Consider the following 26,932-nt stretch of genomic DNA (forward strand, 5'->3'; position numbering starts at 1 on the left):
CACCCAAACGATCTTTTTTCGTCAAAATAAACGACCCCTGCCCGGGGCCGCGTTCAGAACCCTGGCTACCTTTTGCGATTGGCCGGCGGCAGATGACGTCATATTCGGAAGTGCCGGCGCATGCGGTGACCGCTCGGCCAGAAGATCTCATTTTGTTCCCGTTCAGATACGGACCAGAAGTACCTCTCGTGAATGGAGGGCTCACACAATCTTCCCTTAGAACAGGGGAGCCCGAGGGAAGTGTAAACGCAAGTTCGCTCGCGGCGGGCTTCAGAACGGGGTTCTCCCCCAACGACTCATGACCGACTTCTGTTCCTCGGTTGCAGGGAAGTTGTGCAGATATTGGTTCGCCGCTTTCACTACCAGCGCTATAGTCACTACTCCTAGCACAATTTTTATACACACCATTATCCCCTTCCTTGAATGTGAAACTTCGTTTTTACATTATGGCAGGCGGCTACAAACTCTGTGCAGCGGCCGGCGATTCGCGCAGACAGCAGATAGCGATGCGCCCACCGCCGGTCGCCGCATCGCCGGGAAGTGCTGGTGCCGGGTCGCTGCTCGGCCGGTCAGTGGGAACGTTGCACTGCTGCACATACGCAGCTTTAGAATAGGGGAACCGAACGTTGGTGGCCCCCCAAAAGGTAGAGAAACACAAACGCAGCACGCTGGTCCTCGACCAGCTTTAGCAGAACGCCTTCCCCAATAGCTCCAGCCTGTTGGGTTGCACGGATCGCCTCGGATGTTAGGAACGTCAGGCTTAGCACCGAGGCAGCTATTTGGTCGGTGCTATCCCCACAGTTGCGAATGACTATCCTTAACACAGTTTTTCACCACACTATCATCCCCTTCCTCGCATGTGGAACCTTATTTTCGCGCTGATAGTCATTCTAGCGATCGGTGCTGTGTTCATTCTTGCGCGCAGGTAGCGCCATCCATCGGCCTCTCGCCGCATCTCGTGCTCGGGCAGGTTCATTTGCTGCCGTCGACGAGCCTCCGCGACCGGTGGGCGCTCCGCATCGCGATACAAATTCGATCACCTCTTTCAAAATCACCTTGGATGACAATCCCCAGCACAATTTTTGACCACACTATCATTAACTCTCTCGCAGGTTTACCTTGCTTTTCGCGACAGCCTTGATTGTGGACGGCAGCAAAGAGCTGTTGCTGCCGCTGCATGCGTGGTTCGAGCCGTTTCATGGACCGTACGGGCATGGACCGACCGGCGAGTGTGCGGAGCGCTCCGCTCGCAGAAAACGCTTCATGCTTTCCAGTTTGCTTGATTTCTTAAAACCTACCTACTTACCCTCACAGCCAACAAGAAGTTCGGGAAGCCCAGAGCGCTGCGGTCCCAGAATTTTTCTAATCCCCTTATAATAATGGATCAGGAACGGGTACCTCCGTATTTATTTGAGCCCGTCGCTTCGCGTACGAAGCACAGAGCACCCGACGACACAACCGGCCCCGACTACTCGTGAAGACAATGTAGTAGCCACGGGCGCTCGGGTAGGAAATTATCTAGGAGTCGCTTTAGGGAATCACACAGTAGCATTACGGTTAAATATCGACGCGGAAGCAACTCTAGACAATAACAATTAAAGTGCAGATTACACGCCTGCTTAATTCGGAACTTCGCCCAGAAAACTGGGACACACCGAAGCGGCGGCGCACGTTGCTGGCCGTCTTCTGAATATGACGCTACTTCCGGTCGCTGCCACTCGGTTTCTCGCTCTTCCGGCGATGCGGGAGGGAACAGTGGGCGGGGCGTAGGGTGAACTTTATCGATGAATACCGCTGTCCCCAAGCTAAAAATGCCCAAAAAAAGTTTATAGACATAAACTGACCAATGTAATAATTCTAAAAAGATGAGTTTTACCCGGTTTTAAAAGCGCTTCAGTAGCGCTTTAAGACGCAGTTCGCGGTCCCTTCCTGAGACGCAGTTGGCGCCGCCGACGCAGAGGCTCATCATCGCTGCCTCCGAGAAAACCGACGAGTGAGTGCTGCCTCAACGCACTGCTGCTGCGCCCAAATATCGCGTTAGGGAGTATCGTAATCGACAGCCTATTTTTGGCAAGCTTTTTACAAGCCAAAATGTTTTTTGGGCTACCTACGCACGAAAATTTTGGTCCGTTCATTTGTACGTATGTATGTATGTATGTATGTATGTATGTATGTATGTATGTATGTATGTATATGTATATGTGTATATGTATGTATGTATGTATGTATGTATGTATGTATGTATGTATGTATGTATGTATGTATATGTGTATATGTATGTATGTATGTATGTAACTATATTCAACAGCCTAGCCAGAAAAGTTGCACAATGCTTGAGAAGTCTATAGGGAAAACCTTTCCAATCTTCTGAAACTGGTGGCATCCCTCATACGTGTTAACACCGTTCACCACAAAGAAAATTTATCCGTATTTGAGGCAAAAGATGAGAACATAAGTGAGACTAGCAGGTCTTCGTTAACTTAAATTACACGCGGGGTGGGTTTTCACGACGAACCAACTCAAAGAGGGAGGCGAGATGAAGCACTCAAATGAAACATCTTGCCTGGAGCTGTTCGAAGGGCATAAACGATGCGTACAAGTGGCGTACGATTCTGAACGCCCGAAGCTGAAATGCGCGTAGCAAAGCCCCATTTCACTCATCACGGGAGGAGAGAAAGGGTTGGGGAAGAACGAGATGTGCGGGAAGCGGAGAAAAAAAGAGGGTGATTCATGCCAGTCACGAGACTCGCCTTCAGAAGGCATTTGCAGCGAAGCAGCCATTCTCGCTCCAACCAGCATTTCTCCAGGGGAGCTGCGGCCCCCGCGGAGTGCGCCCTACCGCGTTTAGGACTTGTTGCGGTCTATGCATTATCGAGCGCGCCTTCCCCTGAAGTAGATCCCCTTAGGAGCGCGGCCCTTTCCAAGCCTAATAAGCCCTACAGATCTTTTGTGGCAGAAGGAGACTTCTCGCGGTATTCACCTTCGGCGTTGCCGGGCCGCCGCCCAGTTCTGTCTCGAACTCGTCCAGCGGGTCCGCGTCGCCGAAGAAGGTCCGCATTTCGGGGTCGTCCTGGTAGATGGAACGCGAACGCTGACGCCGACGTCCCCCGCCGTCAGCCATCGCAGCGCTGGTCTCTGCCTGGGCACGGCTTCTCGAACGATCCGTTTGTCTGCCAAGGCACAGGGCTTGAGGATGCACGCGGCTTGAGGACGCACGTGAGTGGGGATGGCAATGGCACTTCTTCTTCTTCTTCTCCTTCTTCTTCTCCTTCTTCCTCTTCTTTTTATTATTGATTATTATCGTTTTTATTATTAATGTATTAGTATTATTAGCCAGAACTTTCTAAGCGTATATAACAACCGTTTCGCCAGAAATGACTCTGGATCTCGTTATAACATCGTTGAACTTTTTCACTACCATAACTTCCCTGCCGGCGAAATCGCGCTGATCTCTTATTCCTTTTTAAGATCAGTGGAGTTTGGGTTTCGGCTAGTTGGTTGCAGTAATCCATGACTTCGTGTAGCGCAAAAGAATCGACAAGGACAGAAGAAGGGGACGGGCACAAACGCCAACTTACGTAAGTTGGCTTCTGTGCCCGTCGCATTTTCTCAATAAAGCCCAGTCTGAGCTTTATTGAGAAAATGCACGAATTTAAACACGAAAGCGGGACATTATCGTACACAAACAAAGGAAAGAACACAACACAAGACAGGCATCATGAAATTTGCACACAAAATGATTATCACAATGATGGGACGTCGACAAAAGGCAGCACGAGGCATTGACTAAGGTGGCACCCACCCCCCTTTTAGGAAGCCAATCTCCCTATCAGACGGCCACAGACGGTGCGGACACGCAACGGTCCCTCAGGCGTGCTATTTCGGCCGCCTCAATTATTTCCCCAGTCTTCTGGTTCTCAAAGAGGGGCGTATACAACCGCCACCCCGGCAATGAACGCCCAAGTGGCCCTTGACAACCTTATGAACGTTGTAGTCGTGCTCACGGAGCCGGTCCTTCAGGCAACGACCGGTTTGCACGACATATACTTTACGCCACTTGAGGGGAATGGTGTACGCAACGTTTCCTACGCATGAAACGAACGGTTTTTTGTGGTTCTTGTCACACATAGGCTGCCGAGGAGCTGCGGGGTCATTTTTGCGCCACAGGCTTAACGATCCCCGTGTGATGGCTCGTGTTCGCCGAAAAGTCTTCGGCGGGTGGTTGGCCTCAAGAAACTGTGCATCGTGTCATACTGGTACGGTGTCATCCAACAGCACCCCCAATCCCGGGACCCGGCGCTAAAAGAATATATTGCTGGTTCTAATCTTGTACAGGGCCGTGTATGTGTGTGCGCGTGTGCATTGAACTTCTAAGGATCGGCCACGGGGCACCGGTCTGTGACCCTTCCGATAAATGGTCCAGCGCGCCACACGGGGACGGCGTCACCGGGCCAGCAATGCGCCAATGATTCAAAGTGCAAAGGGCACCTTGGTACCGTCTTGAAGACCTCCTTCTGTGACAACCTAAGTGGCTCATTATGCCCCCGCCGGACACAAGGGGACAGCGGTAATTGACGGCGTGGGAGGAGCAGTGGAAGAACGACGAAAGGTATTAAAAGAGGAGGCCGACCGGAGGGCGAGGCAGTCAGATCCGGAGAGATCGAGGGACAGCGATCCGGGGGTGGACGAGACGAGTCTCGAGATGCGTTAGGCCGGCGCCAGTGGGGCTTCGGGCCCCGGAGTCTAGCCATCACTCGGGTGCGAAGTCTGGCGAGAGAGCGACCTGGGGAGCGGACGAGACGAGACGCAAGAAGCGGTAGGCAGAAGGCAGGGGAGCTTAGGACTCCGGAGTCAAGCCATCGCTCGAGTGCGACGTCTGACCACCCGTCTCCACACTTAAGCCAACCGACGTCCAGCCACCGTACGAGACCGAGTCAAAGCAGCCCCATCGCTGCGTACGCCACCTCTTCGTTCGAGCCTGAGCCACTGCGGTGTGACCGCTGTTGCGTGCGGGACTCTGAGGGGGGGGGAGCCCTCCCCAAGGCCGAACAGAGGAGAGTGTTTAGACCGTCGGCTGGGTGGCCGGCCGTAAAACAGCAACACGTGTGCGCTCCGGCGGAATCGGGGGGACGGCGGGTCGCGGCTTCAGAGGAGAGCGAAGGCCGGCTTCTCGGAACCGCGGGGCCAGGGCTGTGCCAGCGACTCGGGACCTCCGGAGGAGAGGGCAACGGGAGAGTCGTCTTTGGTCAGCGGCAGAGAACGGCTGTCTACAGAACGCTCGTCCGAACGAAAAAAGGCCTGGGGCCTCCTTCGTTAGGATGTAGACCGAAATAAACGTCCTTTCATTGTCACCGGTCCGCAGTCTGGCCTACCTCACAACAAACTGGTTGGCAGCGGCGGGATAAGCCAAGGCGGACGAAAGAACTTCGTGCAGAAGAACCACCTGATCCGGGATCAGCGCGGATTCATCATCGTGGCCTCCGGGAGACACGAGCGACGAAGAAGGTGCGAGTGAAGAGCGGACGAAAGACTCGAGGAGGAAGACAACGAGGCCTTCCTGACGTGTGGAGAAGGTGCGGCAACGGCGATCCGGGATCGACCGACGCAACGTGGCTCCGGGAGACACAGGCACCGCACGCTGGTAAGTGCTTGAGCGACTACGCTTTGCCAGACAATTTTGAACAGGGTTCAAATCAGGCGCCAAATTGACTGCCACCGGGTGTGTAGTTAATTTGTGCTTTCGGGCAGAAAGCTCTCGCCAAGCATGGACATAGCAAAGTGCACGAAAGATGAGTTGCTGTTGCTAGCAGCGGAGTTGGGGCTAGAGGTGAATGCAAGAATGAGAAAACCGGAAATTCGCAGTGCCATTCAGGAGGTGAATTTTAAGGAGGACGAAATTTCAGATGCGTGGGCCAAAATTTGCCGAGTGGAAAAGGAAAAGGAAGAGGAGCGAAAGAGGCAGGATGAGGAACGGAAGAGGCAGGACGAGAAAGATGCCACACTCTTAATCTGGTTCCACGTAAGATCCACTTAGTAACTGGAACTTTTTCGCAAAAAAGTTCCAGTTATATAATTGGAACGGTGTTCCACATATCTTGAAAATTAAGTGGAACAGTGCACCACGTATTTTTGCAACTAAGTTATGTGGATCAGTGTTCCAAATAAAAGTATGCGGATCACTGTTCCAAATAAAAGGGTAGGTGAAGTAACTGGAACATTGATCCATGTAAAATGATTATGGAATTTATCCGGTGCGCCGTTCCAGATACCTTCAGACCAGCTGTTTATATAAAATGGTGTTCCCATAGACATTGGGAAGCTGTCTATGGGACTCCACTTTTCCAATATTTCTGCTTTCTTGACGGTATACATCGAGGTCATATGCCAGGCTCGTGGATGCATTGGTATCAGCAGGAAACCGCAAGCACCATTTTAACATAGCCTTGATATATGACCCACAGTGATACCAACAATTGGAAAGCAGAAACCGCCGCAGCAGTGTGGTCCCTGACAGTTCCCAACAGTTGCCTATCGGAACACAGTTCTATATAAAAGTTGGTCTGAGGCACATAGAGTGGCACACAGTCTTTGGCTTCACCCACAGAATCCTGTTCTGGGTTTCAGCTGCATGTAAAAGAAACAATATACTTGCATTAAAATACCGCATGAAACAAACTATTATGACACATACACTGCTTTTCAACATACTATACAACTTTATTGGGTGTTAGTATTCATACATTTCAGATTTGAATAGCTGTCTAGTTTAAATTGCACAGAAAATGACCAACGTACAAGGAATAAATACCATAACGATAACACTAGGCTCCAAGTGGCATTTTCACATATTCACTTTTACTCAAAAACATGGTTAATAAAGACGGTATTAGGGGCAACTGCTTCACAAATAGACGTGTGCGTCTACCGCGGCCCTGACACAGACATTATACAACAGTGAGCATCAAATATGCTGTCTTATCAGATAAACCAAGGTAATTCAAAAGCGGAATTACTCATTGCGCTTGCCATACTATGTTTACGCATAACTGTTTGGGAAAATGCAGTTTGCTATAAATTGTAAGGAAAGGCCTAAAAACAAGCCATACACGGTTGTATTATCACAAGCCTACAACAGTGCAGTTCAAGAGTTTAGGAAAACAACGCTCGAGCCAAGATTAACGATAAAACATTTTGACACGAGAGGTCACATGCGGCAGTACGCCACAGTTAAAACATGATTATTAAAGATAGTAGTTTCCTGACACCAGACGTAAGTGTAGCATCAAGCTGTTTGTAGGCAAAATAGACTTTATGAGCGTCCTGAAAAGGCCTTTGACTTAAGGCATGTTACTTGACCAAACAATTTGTAGTTGTTTAAAATAATTCATCCCAGGAAATCTCACAAAAGCCAACGTGAATCCTATATAATTTTGCAAACCAGGTAGCTGGAAGCATGTTACACATATTAAAATTTCACAAGCAGACTAATTATATACGTCGTCAATTCAAACGGGAACAAGTCAGACATCCTTAGGAAGCAAACAAGCCAGCGTTGAATCATACAAGGGACCAGTTTTACAAAGCAGACTTGAAAGCATTTTTTCCAGCCTCAACGTTTTACCTTAGGTAAAATTCGGAGTTGCGTGCTAAAAAAACCCTCCCGTCTTGCTGTCAGTGTAATTGTGACCAAAGCCCTGCTTCTGCCAAGCAAGAAATGCAACTTTGTTCAAAGGAGCTTGTTCAAGCCAAATACGCACATTTTAAATTCTTATACGGCATGGGTGTCAGCTCACTTACAGTACTAAAATCTATCACTGAAGGCGGAAGCCATCTGCGTAAATAAGCACTGTCACCTTTTAAACGGGTATTTCTGCCCTGCCACGAAAAAAAAAATCTCATGAGCTGCACTTGAATAATAGGACGTTACAATGCGGTGCCATGAACTACATTAACACCCACTATAGATTCAAAGATAGCCTGCGCATTGTGCCAAAGATGAAAAATAAGACACGACTTCAGTGTTCAGTTGACATGAAACTTGCATGTGCCAGTAACTTAAACCTCTTCGTCTGACCTCACCCCCTTCATGCCTTCTATCTGACTTCCTTCATGCCTTTCAAGGGAAACTTTAACCTCTACAAATAATTTAAAATCCCAAGTAGAGCTGACCACTTCAAGTATTTCAACAGAGACTCCAACTTAAATGACACCAGCCCATGTCAAATTTATCATGCTTTCAAGAACTCCCTGCAAAAGTCCCAAGAACTCTTCAAAGGCACACAACCATAACATGATGACACGATGAAAAAGATGACATATGCGGCGAAGCGGATCACCACATCCTGAAGTGACAATGCAGGCGGCGAATCCGTGATGTGTTTCTTGCGGGCAATATTGATGCCGCCAGTCCCTTCTCTCAGAATAACCGGGCCTCGAGAAGACTTACTGCTCACCTCATGTACCTTCAAGGAAACAAGAATATTTTGTTACATGGTTGATTTAAATGAGTGAGTTGCGTAGGCCCTTTCATAACACAGTAATTGATTTAAAATCAGTGATTTCTTGGGTTTTTTCTTGGACTGCTGCTAAAGGTGAAAGTGCGCTAAACAATATCACCACAGACAATCAATAAAATTGCCCTGATTCTGGAAAGTATCCCACCTTGCTGCCTCGGTATCCTAAATATAAGGTTTTTATCCTTGAGAGATTTCGTTTATTAATCAAATAATCATTCCTATAATCACCTTCCGGCATTATATTTTACACACCTTCTCTCTGCAAAAAATGTTCTCTGTACTGTATAATGTGCTCCCTAGAATGCTGTAGTCAGGCTGGCTTATTATAACTTACAGCTAAACGATGTTTCTACCGCCAACAAATAAATGGCCAGTCATAGGAAATCATAAATATCGCACTGTGGCAGAAATTTTGGGGGGAATTAGTTACACCTAAAATATTTCCCTCTCGATATGTATTACCTCCATGGTTCGCATTGGTATGAGGCAGAAGTTGAGCTGACTAATGCTGAACTAGGCTGTTGCACAATTTTCTTATAAATCAAAACTATAGCACATTTTCTTGCAGACGTCACTTTCTGTGCTCTAAACAATTCCCTTCAAAAAACTTACCCCTTATTCAACCACTTGTCAAAATCCAATGCAAGCATTACTCATGCTACGGCTGTATTTGGGAGTATTATTGGTGCTACGGGCGTATTAAAAGCGGGAAATCTAAATCGTCAGTTGCCACCGTATTGTTGTAGCAGCAACCACGTTGGGCGTGTTCGTGGTGCTGGCAAATCACATCAACAACTCTCAAGGTGTAAAAGCTAAATATTTACAAAACTTAAATACAAAATAGTGGTTTTTTGGGGCACTGTTGGAGCATCCGTAATAGGCGGAATGTGAACACAATGGCCAATATTGGCGTTCACGATAACTTCTTAACAGTGAGATTTTATTAGGATGAACAGCCCCAGAAAGTGAGTCCCGCAAAAACAAAATGCCAGCTTACCCAATAAAAATTAAGACCCGGGTGTTTCTGCCAGGGACGTTCTAAAGTGCACTTGCAGGAAAGTTTTGCTAACGTGTTCCGAAAAGCTCCTACTGTCACCTTGAGCCACAGACCAAGCTGTCACTGAAAAGAAGCAAGTTTCAAACCATAAGTTACAAAGAAACTACCTAAAAACGCGCCATGAAAGACCCAAAAATGGCAGTGAGTACTTACTTGTAGAATGGAATGATTTCATCCCGTGCAAGAGCTTTAATGTGTTGCCTTCTGATGATACACTTCCAAGAAGGGGTCCAAATACAATTAAAATGGCCATATGCATTCCTTGTACCACTGTTTTAGGTCTATCTTCGCCCTATTGCCTAGAAAATAAACAGTACAAAAATATCACAGAATAAATTTAGGCCTTGCTTTACCCAGGGAGCACGAGAATATATTGAACAATGTCTGATTCGTTCCACGAAAGTCGAATGTCTTTTTTACAATGGAAGCCCTGGTAATCTTTTCTTGCTAAACAATTTGAGATATAGAAATATTTGAACATACTTTAAGCTCACCTGTCCTTGGTCTATACGAACTGGTGAATATCTGCACAATATGCACGGCTCAAAAGGTACTCTTTTGTGGCTTTTGAGCTCCACAGGGCATTCATAATCCGCCACACTCTCCCCGACGACCTTTCAGCATGCCGAAGATGTCTTCAGCCAGTAAATGCCACAGCCATGACTTCGCAGGAGCATGTAAAGAATGAAAATAATTTGTTTACATTTTTTTCCAGAGGAACAAAAACATTTGGCACAACCAGTCAGTGTAGGGCCAAATGTCTCCACAGTCAGCCACAGACACTTTCTGAACAGGTCATAGAGTATGAATACAGAATGTAGCAATCTGCTTTTGCAGTATAATTTCTACGTTCAAAGGAGAACACAAATGGAATAATGTTTGGTGCACATCATGATGCAACAACTTTGCACCTGAGCGTTTTGAAAATTATTCCAACTCTCTAGCTGCCACTGACATTGATAGCATAAAATGGCAGGAATGAATTATTTTTAAACTTACTTTGTGACGTTAAAACTTCTAATACTCCACTCGTGAGCTTTATGGGTAATTATTCTGAGGTCTCAGGTTACCACTGACATTGACAGCATAGAAACGGCACCACACTTTCCGCGTGTTTACACCTGCCTTTCCCTCCACAAAAGGAACATTTTTTTACTACGCTACTGCTCAGACAACCACTTTCCCTTGCATTTCATTACACGTCAGGGAGCCAACTAAAGTTGACTAGTGTAAATAGACCATCTGAATTCATCGAAGGCATTGGAAGAAACAGGGAACTACACACACAGCGCAGATAAACGTAAGCAGTGCTGCCGCCAACGTCTTGAACGCACATCAACATTAGGCGGAATAGCGTGATTAGCGCAGTAAATTTATGGCTCTCAGAAGACCAACACAACGCAATTAACACGGAAGTTCGAAAATACCGATAAGTCTAAAGACAGACGCTCCGACAAACAAGCTGTGCAGTGTGTGCGCGCGAGACAATAGCGTGCGACTAACCCGAGAAGATTCAGTACCGCTGACAGGTACAGCAACCGTCAATATACAACTAAGCAACACCACACCATAGGGGGACATGCCGACTCGAGAAATGCGCGCACCAGCGACTTTCTAACGTATGCAGTCAGAAATGTCAAGCCGACTGCGACCCACAAACACACAAGCTTAAGTGAATAACGGCCGCAAACGTTTCTCGCATCGAACAGGCAGCGGAGCGGCACGTTTATCGGACGCAGTGATGAACAAGTCAATGAACAACAACCGTTACCAGAACATAAATAAGCAGCACTGACCTTTTTTGCGCCTCCCGGCAAAACTTCACTTCGTCGAACAGTAAATACAGGCCGAGGACATGAAGAAATCCGCAGTTTCACGCCACAGCCAAACTGGTAACCGTTCCCGCCAGTCTGACCGACAGTTCATTTAGTACATCAGGCGCACAACGCGAGCAATCAAGAAAACCGCTATAGAAGGCCACTGGTGGCGCTGCATGCGGACGAACAAAAACTAGCTTGCATAAACGTGGAAACGTAGGGGCGCTGCTGTCGTTAAAAGTGTTCAAGCAGTCCCGTTTTTCCCTCATCGTCGTTGTACCCGTTGCTGTCCCACTATACCATGCATCAACGCAAGCGGCGCTGCCTTGCGGCTGTCAACGAAGTGGCGGTCGTTTCGTAATGGTTTCGGCTAACTTTTTATTCCTCCGTGCCTTGGGCGATGCACGCCGTGGCCAGTGACCAGTCCGCGGGAGAGATCACAAGCTCGGCACCCTTCATCGCTTATATTTGCTTCGGAAAATGGGAGTAGGCCTCTAAGCGGACGTCTACGCAGCTCTGAGGCTGGAACAAAAAGCTCAGATATTAGCCAATTTAACACGTTAGTTGGGATAAAGTTGTTTCTCTCCGCGGGCCGTGAGCGCGTGCGGTATGTGTGCATGCACTTTGATGACAGCTTTATTTCGTTCTTTGCAGTGAAAACAAAACGACGCTTCTTTATTGACTGCGTTCTCTTGACAACAATTATTTCCAATACCAATAATGTATACTGCGACGCTCTTTGATATCCACGTTATAGAAAACTATTTCCTTATAGCGAATCCAGTGTGATTACTCGCTAATTAGCGAGTAATAATACATCTGCCCGTTTTCCGGCATTTTTTCTTCATGAACACCAATAGTGCACGAAAATAGCAACGGGGGGACCAGCAGGAGAAGACACGTCATTCGGTGAACTTGAATTACTATGGCAAGTAACAACATTAGGGACACACTGCGAATTTTCGCGATACTGCAATGCATAATTTGAAATAAAAATGGCATTTCAGTATAAATATATAGAATGTAAGGCAGATGCCGCGGGGTAGATTTAGTTCTCCGGGTTCTGTGTCGTTCTCCTCCTGCAAAGAGGCTTTCGTTTTTGCTTGTGAAAATTAATAGCCGGGACGAGACAAAATACAAAAACGAACTTCTAAGCATATAACTGCATGCGTAGCATGATGTGTGCGGTGTAAAATGTGACGCAGTCGGTTACCATTATGTATGCACCCCATCGCAACATAAGTAACATGGACTAAATACCATTGAGCGCGTACTACACCACAGCGAGGTGATGACAGAGTGTTGAACAAAAACTGTCGTTTCTGCGAAACTTTGTAAACCAAATGCATAAAATGTAATGGCCTCAACAAGTATTTCGTAATGAAGATGTTCACAAAAGCACCACGAATTCTTCAGCGCTATAGCAGCTATGGCTTTGCCCGAACGGCAGACGGGGAAAGGGAAGACGTTCAGTCCTTCTCAAATTGAAGTCACTGGTGATTTTGTACTTGACGCCTCAAATTATAAAAATACGATGTTCACGAAAGCGATTTGGGTGCCGCAGAACACCTGGAAATGGGTTCCTGCAATTTCTTCTTTTGCCTAAGACATCCTCCTCTCGACATTTTTAATGCTTTGTACGGCGTTGACAAAAAAGTGGGATTTCGTTTACTGTCAAAGGACATCACTAAAACTACAGCTTAGCCGTATTATGAAAGTTCACTGCTGCAAGGCAGTTTCATAGATGTCGGAGAAGTTCATTAAATTTTATGTGCGGTGTGCGCGTGTATATTAAACGCGCACGTGCATCTTGGGTCAAGAAGCACCTAATATATATGCGGTTCATTGTTCCAGTTGATGCATGAAAGAGTGCATACTTCACTGCCGTGCACGAGTTATGTGGAACAAGACACGAGCAAAAAATATACAAACGCACTCTCCCCAACCGTTTACTGGGACATAAGTGGAACAGTAACCGGAACCGCCGACATCCCGTGACCCCATTTCTTCGGTTCCAGATAAAAACCACGAACATAAAGAAAACAAGCTGACGGTTCCAGATAAGATCCACCTATATGCTACGTTCCAGTTATTCTTTCGTTCGGATCCACATAAAATATATGGATCACCCTTTTTAACTGGAACTTATATGGAACCAGATTAAGAGTGCAGAGATGCCCAGATCAAGCTTGAGGAAATAAAGCTTCAGCAAGCTAGGCTGGCAAATGGGGATTCCTCAGTCGCCCAAGGAGGCGCAGTTAAGATGACAAATTTGCTTCAGCCATTTAAGACGGGAGATGACATAGGTCTCTACCTGGTAAATTTTGAAAGATTGTGTGAGAGGCAATCATTCAGCCGCGATACCTGGCCACAGAGGTTGTTGTCGTTGCTTCCGGGGGAAGCATCGCAGGTTGTGGCACGCCTAAGTGCTGGCGATGCAGAAGACTACAATTTGGTGAAGTCGAGCCTGCTAGCGAAGTACAAGATTTCAGCAGAGGAGTTTCGAAGGAGGTTTCGGCAAGACAAAAAGAAGCCAAACGAAAGCTTCGTTGAGTTTGCTTGCGGACTGAGCGATAACTTCACAGAATGGGTCAAAGGCTCTGACGCCGATGGGGATTTTTCTAAATTGAAGGACCCCATGTGTTTAGAGCGGTTTTACGAGACCTTGCCGGAAAGCATGCGCTTGTGGGTTAAGGACCGACAGGTTGGCGTATCCGTGAAGAAGGCAGCCCAGCTGGCGGATGAATACGTGGCTAGCCGAAACATCAAAGAAGGTAGAGTCAGTCAGGATGCGCGCCAGGACCAGTTGAGAAAGGACAATTTCTTTCCGGCGCCACAGAACCGCTTCATGGAGGCTAAAGGACAGCAGGGGAGCAATGGTGCACCGAACACGATACCGAAAACGGTCGTCAGAGAGCCCGAAGACCCGCCGAGAAATTTTGATGTCAGGCGACCTGTAACGTGTTACAACTGCAAACAGCCGGGACACTTTGCTCGAAATTGCCGAAATGAGAGGCCGGCGTTTGCGTGTGTGAGCAGCCATCCAAACAACCATGACCTGCTAAAACCGTACACTAAGGAAGTCATGGTAAATGGGCAGAAATGTAGGGTTCTTAGGGATTCGGCAGCTACCATGGACGTGATCCACCCGAGTTACGTGAGAGCGGAAGACTACGTGTCGGGGTGTGCGTGGATAAGACAGGCAGTGAGTGAGGATTCGGTATGTTTACCTACAGCAAAGGTGGAAATCGAAGGACCGTTCGGGGTCCTGGAGACTATTGCCGCTGTTTCAAAGGGGCTGCCGGAAAGCTATCCGTACCTGTTCTCGAACAGCTCCGAGGCGTTGCTAAACGAAAGGGGATGCGCCTTCACAGACGCGCAAGTAATGGCACTGACACGATCTAAGGCGCGGAAACTTGCGCAGGAGCTATGTTAGAGCCGTGAGCCAAGTGAGGTGGAAACAGACGAGTCGGAGAGTTTGGCCGAGATGGTTGCGCAACCAGAATCTGATGCTTCTGTTCCTGAGATAACAGAAACTTACGACGGCGACTCAGGGGCATCCCAGGCTCCGGAAGGGGGCCCGTCAGAAAGGGTAAGCGAGGGGGAGCTTCAGACAACAGTGTTAGCACCCACTGCGCCCGTTTACGAACACTTGCTGAATACTGACCGCGAAGCTTTTATAGCGGAGCAGAAAAGTGATCCGTCACTGCAGGTTCTGGCAGTTAACTCAGAGGAAGGTGTGGCATCTAAGAATATCACATTCCAAGAAAGACAGGGACTTCTGTATCGCAAGTACGAAGACAAGCGCGGAAGAAAATACGATCAAATAGTGGTGCTGGATAGGTATCGAAAAGGTTTGCTCGCTCTGTGCCACGATCACGCGTGGGCAGGCCATTTGGGAATAAACAAGACCAAACAAAGGTTACTACAAGAATTTTATTGGCCAGGGTGTTTTCGAGACGTGCAGCAGTTCGTGCGAACTTGCGAGACCTGCCAAAGGGTGGGAAAGTCGAATGATAGGCGCAAGGCCCCAATGGTGAGTGTTCCTATCATTTCCGAGCCATTCCACCGAGTAGTGGTTGATGTGGTGGGGCCCCTTCCAAAGACTAAGTCGGGGTACAGGTACCTACTGACGCTACTGTGCCCGGCAACCAAGTTTCCGGAAGCCATACCGTTGAAGGAAGCGACTTCCGTCGAAGTGGTCGATGCTTTACTTGGGATATTTTCGCGGTTGGGATTTCCTGCGGAAATACAATCAGACCAGGGCACGACTTTTACGAGTGCGCTAACCACCACTTTCCTCGAAAAATGTGGAATCCGAATGTATCGCAGCTCAGCTTATCACCCGCAGAGCAACAGCGTGGAACGATGGCACGCTGTGCTCAAGAAAGTGTTGAAGGCTTTGTGTCACGAAAGGAAAGCGGACTGGGACTGTTGCCTTCCGGGCACTTTGTTTGCCTTGCGAACGGTGCCGCACGAGGGAACAGGGTTCGCCCCTGCCGAGTTAGTGTACGGGAGAAATCTTCGGGGCCCCCTAAGACTGATCCGGGAGCTTTGGGAGGATCAAAGGGTTGGCCGGACCGTGGTAGAGTATGTAGTAGAACTACTGCAAAGGATGAGTCATACCCGTAAATTGGTGAGAGAAAACTTGGAAGCGGCTCAGAAAGTCTCAAAGCGCTATTATGACCGAAATGCGAAGAGCAGGTCGTTCGCAGAGGGAGACAAAGTGATGATCCTGCGACCGAATAGGCAGAATCGTCTCGAGGTTCACTGGGATGGGCCAGCGGAAGTTACCCGACGCATCTCTGACGTGAACTACTCAGTGAGACTACCAGGGCGAAGACGTGAAGAGAGAGTTTACCATGTGAATTTGATGAAACCATTCTTTGAAAGAACGGAAATCGTCAGCATCGCTTTGAACACCCTACCGGAAGTTTCGGTCGAGGTTCCCAGTTGTGGGAGCAAAGTTAATCCGTCGGTAGAGGAAATTGTGCTTGGCGCCGCCGACAAAAGTGACTTAGACGATAACCAGGTGCGGGATTTAGAAGGTTTTATTAGGGAATTCTTCGAATGTTTTGCGGTACAACCAGGGAAAACCCATTTGATCATGCATGACATCGAGCTCACCTCCGAAGCGCCTTTCCGGTCAAAAGCCTATTCGCCGCGAGCTCGACATGTAGGTGGCGACAGCGTCGCGCTGCTAGTGTGGATTCTCTGCTGAGCGGCCCGTAAGAATGCACACTGTGGGCGCGCTTCGTGCCTTTTTCCCGCCGTATGTGCGCACGAAAGCTGCAAACAAGAGCGGTATGCTGTAGTTTGGTTCCTCAACGTTCAATGTATAGCATGAAAGCGGCAGTCAGTTTTCATTACTACGCCAAAAAAAGCGACGACTCATCGGGAATCTCAGAATGGCCGTAATTGTGACAATGAACTTGTACGCTGTGGCTCGTAGCAAGCTCGATCTTTCCATACTATGGCTTTGAGGTTTCAATAAAAGCATAAATAGAAACAAATAAGGAAGCCTCGATCTCTGAAATTCAGTTTACAACGGCAATCTCAATCGCTTTCACTGTTAGCATGACGCATTCTTGCATTTGTGGGATGCCCTGAAGTGGTAACACTACTTAACTGCCCCGAAATTCTTTCTAAGAGCTTACGATATTTTTTGTGTGTTCAAAAGGCAACATAAAATTACTGAATTTTGATCAGCGCGCAGATATAAATGTAACCGCTCTAACGGGTCTTTTAAATGAAATTTTAACGAATTTGAAGGAAGGTTTGGTGAATAACGGTTTCGGATCACTTATTTACGGCTTTCGCCGCAAGTGAACTTGCGAATTGAATTGTCAACGCACGCAGTACGATCAACATCTCATGTTTAGCTAGGTTTTCGCAAAGTGACAAGCAGGTTTACAGTGTGCAAACTAAGCTTCTGGGACATTACAGTGAGCACAAATTTTCTGTTACGGCTGCTCTGTTGACCATTTGCGTTCCTTTTAAAATCTAACAGGTGCCTGCAACAGCGAGATGTGTTTGCATTCTTGCTTATAAGGCCGCTTACGAACCCTAAAGATGGCAATAAATGAAGTTGCGCTGTTGCAGATGTAGTAAAACATTTTTTTTATTTCTCTTGGGAATCAGCGCAACGGGTTCCCGGTAACTACTTTGTTTTGTAAACTGAATATCGCCGTTGTCTTGGGATTTAATTCTTGAGGATTGGTTAAAAAATGAAATTCTGTGCATTTAGTTTTTTTCGGGAAGGGGGGGGGGGGGGGGGGTCGTGCCAACGTTGCAAGAGCAGCGAGAAGAGAACGCATGTAACGCGAAAAGCCAAACTATGGTTATCAGTATTACCTACAATCGAAACTACACTATGCGTCGTGTTCTGTAGCGGTGAAAAGGCAGTACGTATTTTCAAAACTGATTAACCCCCCTTTGGTCCGGGATTGTCCCGGAATTGTGGCTCGCCTTTTTCAAAATTGTATTGAAAGCAAGCATTGTGGGAAAAAATTAAAAAAAACACACACAGGAAGTCATGGCACACACCCCTCACACATGTGGGCAACAACGTGCATTATATTACGCGTTTTCTCTTTCTTTATACTTAGGTCCACCTTAAGAGGTTAAGACGTGACTATATTAGGCATTTGGTTATGCTGAGTGAGACACGTTTCTGGACAAGGTGATTCATGTCGGATTTGAAAATGATATATATGAAAATGACACACGAAATGCCACATGACAGTCGCAAACACACAACTGCTTAATTTTACCGAAAAATCCCCCCTAAATACTCCTGCGCATCCATAGAAACGTATTTTAAAAAATACGTAAAATTATCAACTCGATACAGTGGAATAAATGTTTATTCCTCCTCCTCAGTTTAAACAACGACTGTCCAAAAGTAGTATTTATTTTAGAAAAGCTACGGGAAGGACACGATCACACAGGCGCTTGCGGGTCGTGTGCAGTGTAAATGTTTTTGTTTGTTTCTTCTTTCTATAAGGACACAGCGCAATTTTACAAGGGTGTCGAATTTGCACGCGTATGCACAGGTCTTGTCGCTTCCTACCCGTTTTGCGTACTAAATTTTTATCCTTTAAATAATCACCACGCCACCTTCAAAAAGCACCCTTCGACGTTCCCGAAACGGCAGACGACTGCACTCAACAATAAGAAAAGTACAATGTGTGGAAGCAATGTTTATAACACGTTTCACTCTCAAGCGGTGACCAGGGTGAAGATGTTTCGTGGAATTAAACCAGCGCATTAACCCGCAACGACCGCTGATTATTGCGTTTCTAGAGGAAATGCGCAAGCAGAGGTAACTATGTCATTGCTTACTGCCAAACGAGCACACATATTGGTTGTTTTGTCGTGTGCAGCACGCGTCTTGCGCCGCGCGCAACGTGAAAAAGCAGACGACGCGAGAGCGCCATCCACACTAGAAGCGGTTCGTCCCGCCGCCGCCAGGGGCCGACTGTGTTCGCGCTCGGGGCGAATAGGGTGTCTCCCAAGCAGTCGGAGATTATGAAAGCGGAGATCAACAAGATGTTGGAGATGGGTGTGATAAGGGAAGGTTACAGCGAATATTGCTCTCCTTTAATGTTGGTCGAAGCGCCTGGGAAAGAGCCCCGACCTTGCGTCGACTACAGGAGACTAAACGCCATAACCAAAGATCAAGTTTACCCCTTGCCTAATATTGAGGAGAGGGGCTCGTTAGTGGAGCAAGGTTCATCTCCACCTTTGACTTGGTGCGCGGGTACTGGCAGGTGCCTCTAACGGTACGAGCTAGCCGGTACGCCGCGTTCATCACGCCGTTCGGAATGTTTCAGCCCGTCACCATGAGCTTTGGCCTGAAAAATGCGCCCTTTTGTTTTTCAAGGCTGATGGATCGGGTCCTGGAAGGGCTGAGTGAATTTGCACTGCCCTATCTCGATGACGTGGCAGTTTTCTCGGCTGACTGGCCGACGCATTTGGAGCATATACGACAGGTACTGGAACGATTCCGAACTGCGGGCCTAACTGTGAAGGCGGAAAAATGTCAGTTGGGAAGGGCGTGTGTCACCTATCTGGGACACACGATAGGCCGGGGAAAGCGTGAGCCTATGGCAACGAAGGTTGCTGCCATCCGTGAATTTCCCAAGCCGTTGACAAAGAAGGAGGTGAGGTCTTTTCTGGGAATGACAGGCTATTATCAGCACTACATCCCGAACTACTCGGATGTGGCCAGTCCCTTAACTGATAGTTTGCGTAAGCTAGAACCTGAGGTTGTAACTTGGACGGCGGCCAAAGAAGCAGCGTTTCAATCTCTGAAGGAAGCTTTGGCTTCGAGACCAGTGTTGGCTTCACCGGATTTCGACCGTGAATTTGTAGTTCAGTGCGACGCGAGCAACCGTGGGCTAGGTGTCGTTCTGTCCCAGATTGATCAAAATGGTGAGGAACACCCCGTCCTGTACCTCAGTCGAAAATTGACGCCCCGTGAGGAAGCCTTCAGCACCTCCGAGAAAGAGTGTTTGCGTATCGTCTGGGGAGTCCAAAAGCTAGCCTGTTATATTCAGGGAACCAAATTCACCGTAGAGACCGACCATTGTCCCCTTTCGTGGCTGAAGGAAATGTCTGATAAGAATGGTAGGCTCTTGCGATGGAGCCTCATTCTTCAAGAGTTTACATTTGAAGTTAAATACAGGAAAGGGGCCGAAAACAAGAATGCGGATGGCCTGAGTAGAGACTTCTAAGAAAAGGGAGTGTTTTAAGAGTGTTTGTTTACTTTAGGTAGTATTTTTTTCAGTAGTGACTTTTTACTTTGTGTCCACGCTGCCCTGCTTGGCGAGAGCTGAATACAAAAGGGGATAGGCAAGGAAGTGCTTCGGTAAATTGTAGGGTGCCTCGATGCGCGCCCGCTCCGCGGAGGGTGGCGCCACTCTTTGAAGGGGTCGCCGCCGCCAAGACCGGTTCTCGGGAGGCGCCGCCGCCATTTTCTTGCATCCCACCCCCGCCGACTCCCGCGCTAGGCGCGCAAAAAGCGGCGCTCTTCACAAAATCTCTTTGCAGAATGCCTGGGTGCTGCGTTCCCTTGTGTTCTAGCAGCGCTCAAAATCTCTGGAGCATGTTTCGTTTCCTAGAGACCCAAAAAGGCGGCTTCTGTGGACGGTGAAGATCAAGCGGGACAAGTGACAGCCGACGAAGCACTCCTGCATATGCAGTGCAAGTACCCGGCTTCTCAGCAGTGCCAAATCCATTTGGGGCTATTGTAAGCTTGTCTGTGTGGCTGCTTCTTGATACCAAACGCACGGTTTTACGTGTTTATGTTGGAGGTTTCATCATGCTTTTGCGGCCTTTTTATATTTTCATTGATGCAAACGGACGTGGCCTCTTAAAGCGTGGGGCCGATATAAAATGTGTGGCGCTTTGCATCTTCAGTCATTTCACTTCTTATCACGAAATAAGGCGCTCGTTGTAAAAACGTGTGCGAACTTTCTCAGTCCCGAAGCGTCACCCCGGGGCATCACGCTTACTTCACCAAAAGCTCATTTTTTGGCAGTGTGAATGATATATCCCAAAGCGTAAAACTGCATGCGACGCGTTATGCTCGTGTTTCTCCGTGTTGTCTCAACTTAAGGTATGTTATAAATCGTGTTGTGCGCAAAAATTATAATATTTAAGACATTTATTGTCGCTTATCATGCCATAAAAGTAGCGCATGGAGGTGAAAAGAAATGTGTCAATTACACCTCTATTTTGTAAATCATGTGCGGATGTGAGCCGATAAGCGTGGATGCCGGTTTGTTCGATTTGCTTGATTTCACGTCATTTGTTCTTATTTCTCGGGAGAAAAATGCACCTATATTGATGATTTATCGTGCAGGCTCACTTTGAAGGATCCTGTTTTGAACAAAACCGTGCATATGGATGGAAGGAGCTGAAGCCAAATGCTGTGCCAACGCCTTTCCCAATCAGAGGTCGACATTTACCATTTCATTCACTGCGTGTTTTACTTGTGCGTACATTACTTAAGAAATCGGTCCAAAGCAGCGGAGCCACCCGGAGACAGAACGCAGCCTGAGCCCACATCCAACAATGAAGAGGTGGACAACCCCGCTGAAGAACTTCACCCATCATCAGACAGCGGAAATCCTCCCCGAGTCAACTCACAAGAGACGTCATCGGTATCACAAGAGACGGTATCACAAGAGACGTCATCGGCAAACCTCCAACTCAACAGCCCAGGTGTCGAAGCTTTGAATGTCGGAATTCCAAACTCGGCAAATGAAACTCTCGCAGCTAGTGCGACACAAAGGGATTGTGCTGAGTTGAAAAAGCAGTTGGCAGACCTGAAAATAAGATACACCGTACTTCAAGAACATCCCACACATGCTAAGAACGCAATTCAAAACCTCAAAAAGCAAGTTCGAAAACATTCGAGTGTAATCATCATTACCTGTATTATAACTGCAGTGAAGTGTGTTTGTATCATTTTGTACATAATGTATTATGTATCAGCAGTGGAGGATGTCGTTTATCACTTTGTATTTTTGCTTCAAGGTATTAAATGATTATTCCTGCATCCGTGTAAGCCTTTATGTTTAGATTGCAGCCCAAGGACGCTGGTTCGATTCTCGGCCGCGGCGGCCGCTTTTCCGATGGAGACGAAAATACAAATCGCCGGTTTGTTCGAGATTTCGGCGCATGTTAAAGATTCCTAGGTGGTCAAAATTAATCCGTAGCCCTCCACTACGGCGCCTCATCACCTATGTAGCGTAGGCGCTTTAAACCTCACCAATCAATCAATCACGTTCAGATTGCACAGTGCATGCATGACACATTTTGCCGCCAAGCAATCCTATATATGCAAGTAGTACCGAATAATAGTTTCAGTGGCTGTAAGCGTGCCGGACATTCGCACTTGAATATGCAGCAGTTCCATTCCTTCGTGTACTCCGCCTACTTTCTGCTATGTTCATATGTAAACGCAACGACAGCAAGTTCACGGCGCCGGTATGATACGACGGCGAGAAGTTTCCCGCCGTGTCACCTATCGTAAAAAAAGAAAGGCATTCACCATACCTTCGCTAATCACCTCAAAATAGAGAATCCTTCACCAAAACTTTACTCTTCTGTTCATCTACCCTAGAAAAAGATTGTATATCAAAAGTAAAGCCAAATCAAGCCCACACTGTTAGCGAGACCAGCACTATCAAGGCGCGTCACGCAGCAAACGCGCGCCCCGCGCCTAGCGGATGCAAGAAAATGGCGGTCGCGCTAGCAGACGACGCGGTTGTCCTCACCCTCAGCGGAGCGGGCGCGCATCGAGGCACCCTAGTAAATTGTCTGGCAGTGGCGTCGCTCGGGCACTGCTGGCTGGCGTTGTTTTTGTGCGTGTGTGCGTGCGGTGTGGGCCCGAGAGTGTTTGGTGCGACGTGTGAACATTCTTCGCTCGACCCTGCATCGGGGGACGCAGCCTCGGCGAAGGACTTTATTGGGGGGAGGAGTCTGTTGCGTGCGGGACTCTGAGGGGGGGAGCCCTCCCCAAGGCCGAACAGAGGAGAGTGTTTAGACCGTCGGCTGGGTGGCCGGCCGTAAAACAGCAACACGTGTGCGCTCCGGCGGAATCGGGGGGACGGCGGGTCGCGGCTTCAGAGGAGAGCGAAGGCCGGCTTCTCGGAACCGCGGGGCCAGGGCTGTGCCAGCGACTCGGGACCTCCGGAGGAGAGGGCAACGGGAGAGTCGTCTTTGGTCAGCGGCAGAGAACGGCTGTCTACAGAACGCTCGTCCGAACGAAAAAAGGCCTGGGGCCTCCTTCGTTAGGATGTAGACCGAAATAAACGTCCTTTCATTGTCACCGGTCCGCAGTCTGGCCTACCTCACAACACCGCGGTGAACGTCAGGCCCTTCCTGCAAGCCCGTGCTGCACCACGCCGAAGCAGCCCAGCGACGCCGAGCCGAAGCGAGATCGAGTCGGTTCATCCTATTAAATATTGTGTAAAATCTTCCATGTGGCTGTGCCTCCATTTCTTCATGCCCAGTGTGGACGCAGGGTCACGTTGAGAATCGCCGACCATCACACCCGCTTAGCAAAGGTAGCGCCAACTGCTCCCTCCTCCTCCGCCGCCCTCCTCATTTTTGTAGCGTAAGCTACACTGGCCGAGGTTGAGCAGTTTCGCGTGGACCTTGAAGGGTCGTGCTGCGCAAGCGTGAGGAGCAGTGGATGGGGTTAAATTGGATTGTATTGCAATCCAATTGGAGTACGGGTGTGTAGAGAATTGGGTCTGCACTTTCGCCGGTCTGCGCATTCCAGAGGAGTGACGTCATAGCCGCGGCAGACGCACTGGCGCCAGCGCGTGCCGAGCTGTGCGCCTCCGTTGCGCAGTAGCCAAGTCTGAGCTGCGCATGCGCGAGGAGCAGTGACTGGATTGGATTGGAAATCGTTTTGCAGCAGTAAGCATGATAATCAGCTAATCCTAGACAACCAGGAAACCTAAGAATAACCAGCTGAACCTTAGCTCACGCTACGTATGTCCTGGCATAGCCGAGCTAAGCCACTTGTAATTTTTTGCTTACTCCCGAACAAATCCAAAAGAGAAAACACATCGCTATGGTTAGAAAGTGAAAACAATAATGTGTATCACAAAAATGAACTGGTGTCACCAAATGAACATTTTATTGGAACAAACGTCCGTAATGACTTCGTGCAGGCGGTTGCTGAGGTGGCTTCCTGTGAGAAAAAGTGCTGGGAGTGGCATTTGAGTTCATTTTTTTAGGGCAAAGTTTCTCCAATATCCGTTGCTCAAATTGACCCTTCGTGAAATGGTCCTATTGCGAAGAAAAAAAATCTCACCACCGAGTCTGAGATACGCCACAAATACTGCGAATATAGGTAATAACGTATCGAAGAAGAGTTAGCGCCCTAGCCTGGTCAAATTCGTGTTAGCGGATCTTCTCAGCATACACGCTCAACTGGCTTACAATAAACAAGTTTAAAAGCGCTTTGCTGGTCAAAAACATTTCTGCTGAGAACATATTTGCCCAGAGTGTTTTGGTCCACATGGCAATGACCAGATAAGCTACGCCGTTGACAATTAGGCTGAAATAAGTGCGCGCACACTGCAAATGCACGGCTTCACGTGTAGTACAGGTATTCCAAAAGTTATACGGAGCGCGAGAGCGGTGGCCGGAGCGGGCAAAACTAAGGTCTCTAAAATTACTAAGGTAGCGCCAACTGCTCCCTCCTTCTCCGCTGCCCTCCTCTTTTTTCTCTCCCCTCACCCGCGGCGCCGCGGTCCCTGGCGGCGGGGCCGCCATTTTTGTTGGCTTCCTCGGAGCAGACGCCCTCGCAACGCTTCGGGCCGCTGGCTGCAGTTTTTCGTGCTTTTCACGCCGCAATCGCTCTTTGGTAGCATTAATAGTATTCTAGAGCCCCGTCTTACCAACACGCAATAAGTGCGGCTGTTTTGTTGTATATTTTTGTCCAGAAGGGGATATTTGCGGGGTGGATGCCGCGGGCGCATACGGACAGCGCGGTGTTTGCTTACGTGTGCGGCATGCTCAGGATAGTTCGTGAACGCGAAAGGATCGAACGTGCACGTTTCAAACTGCTCTGTTACATAGTATTTCTAGAGCCCCGTATTACCAACACGCCATAAGTGAGGCTGTTTTGTTGTATATTTTTGTGCAGAAGGGGATATTTGCGGGATGGATGCCGCTGGCGCATACGGACAGCGCGGTGTTTGTTTACGTGTGCGGCATGCTCAGGATAGTTCGTGAACGCGAAAGGATCGAACGTGGACGTTTCAAATTGCTCTGTCACAGTAATTCCATTCTTGCATTTGCGTGATTAAGTTGTGGTCGTGCAAGCGCTGCACAGAGGGCTTGCGCATGGTTCGTGGTGACCTTGGTTCGCGGCAGTTCGAGCGCTGCGCTGGCTTTTTTGCGTTCGTGTTTTTTTGCGTTAGTTGTAGATCATTAGGCAGCGCTCAGTATGCGTCCCGCATTAGCTACTGACATTCATGCCACCTTTATTCCGCGCACTTTCCATTGCTTTGACGCTGTTGCAAAATATATTTCACCTTCACGTCGTTATAGGCTGCTGTCAGGGTCAAGGTTCTCGCGTCTCCTCGTTGGCCTCGCTAATGACGGCTGTACTTTTGGCAGTGCGTCCATGGCATAGCAATGTTCGTGCGATTGGCGTTCACAATTACTTCGAGTAAGGCCCTGTCGGGCATATCTGGAAAAGGCTGGCACAAAGAACGCGCAGTTAAAGAATGCGCTCAGCTTACAATTAGCTGTAGTACCCAGTTCAATAATAACTACCGTATTACAAGGCCAGAAGCGCGCTAACAAGCGCAATTGTGAATCCTTTTTATGCTGTACAGCTAACATTGATTCATGTGGGGGCTTTGATAAATTACAGCTTGCTACAGTCGAGCTGGCCGTGACTGCACTGACCTTATTCGAGCAGCCGAAGGCACAACAACTCGGCATCGCGAAGCTACATAAAGTGACGCCGACGCAACACTTGTTTGAAACGAGCAGCTGACTCTTCGGTTGTTATCGGTTGTTATACGCTGGCGGCTTCGATAAGGCCTGCTCCGAGGCAGCTGAGCCTAAAATGGTGAATTTAAATGGATAGTGGCGGCGAAGAGAAGAAAAAACAAACAACGCGGGGACGAGGTACTACGTCACTGGCCGTTGGCCAATGGCGCGCGGCGTTTGCCGGCGAAAAAGAAAATGGCAAAAAACGAAGGAGGAAAGGAGCGCGGGCGAGGGCGAAAGGCGGCGAGATCCAAAGATGGCGCTACCTTAGTAATTTCAGGGACCTTAGGCAAAACTAGAGTTCCTCTATAACTCCAGGCAAACTGCATGCCAGAGCCATCTATGAATAAATGCGCCAGAGATAGCGAGAGTGCGTGGGCACATCCGGCTGACCCATCTCCACACGTTGACGCTCGCTTTATCGCCGGCTCAGGCGAAGCCGCGCTGCTGTCATCCCTGCTTGCCAGGGCCGCTTCCAATGCTTACGAGTTAAGCTGGGATGCCCTTTTTTCCAACATAACTTACTGAAGTTTGCGCAATAGAGTCGATTTGTATTGAAGCAGCTGTCCTCCGATAGGCTCACCTCGTCAATTCTTTTGAGTGCCCATTAAAACAATGGGAGCAATGCAGCCAACACGCGCATGAGCTGCACATTTTTATTCAGTCTTCATGCGTTTCCTTGAGGAAAGTATGGTTAAGGTCGCAGCTGCTGAATGATTCACGACCGTTTAAGCCTCGTAGCACAGTGAACTTCCCAAGCAGGAGAGGCTGATTGCCAATGACTGGAAACCCCATGGGTCCCCAGTGGCTTCCGAGCTATCGGCCACTCATCGGTTACTCGGCTGAAAGATTGCTTGAGCGCCGAGCAAACGGCGACCGGTAGTAACGTCACACGGAAAGATAATCGGAAGGCGAGCTTTAGCAGACGGATAAAAGCGCATTTTCGCCACGCGCTTGCCGAGCGCCTGGCGTGTCGAAACATGACGGTTAGCGCGGTAAACAGGCAACAA

At 48.4% G+C, this 26,932-nt stretch overlaps 1 protein-coding gene across 1 annotated transcript in view; it reads right to left on the reverse strand.

Annotated features, from left to right (window-relative positions):
- LOC144163321 (uncharacterized) overlaps nt 1-3,495 on the reverse strand; it is a 33,766-nt gene extending 30,271 nt beyond the window's left edge. Inside the window, exon 1 of the mRNA XM_077694250.1 lies at nt 2,981-3,495. Within this exon, the coding sequence (XP_077550376.1) occupies nt 2,981-3,121 (141 nt within the window). The 5' untranslated portion in view covers nt 3,122-3,495. The remainder of the gene's footprint in view (nt 1-2,980) is intronic.
- Nucleotides 3,496-26,932: the final 23,437 nt, after the last annotated feature.

The sequence above is a fragment of the Haemaphysalis longicornis genome, unplaced genomic scaffold, assembly GCF_048455015.1.
Source record: "Haemaphysalis longicornis isolate Haplotype H1 unplaced genomic scaffold, Haemaphysalis longicornis Haplotype H1 scaffold_12, whole genome shotgun sequence".
Lineage (NCBI taxonomy): Eukaryota > Metazoa > Arthropoda > Arachnida > Ixodida > Ixodidae > Haemaphysalis > Haemaphysalis longicornis.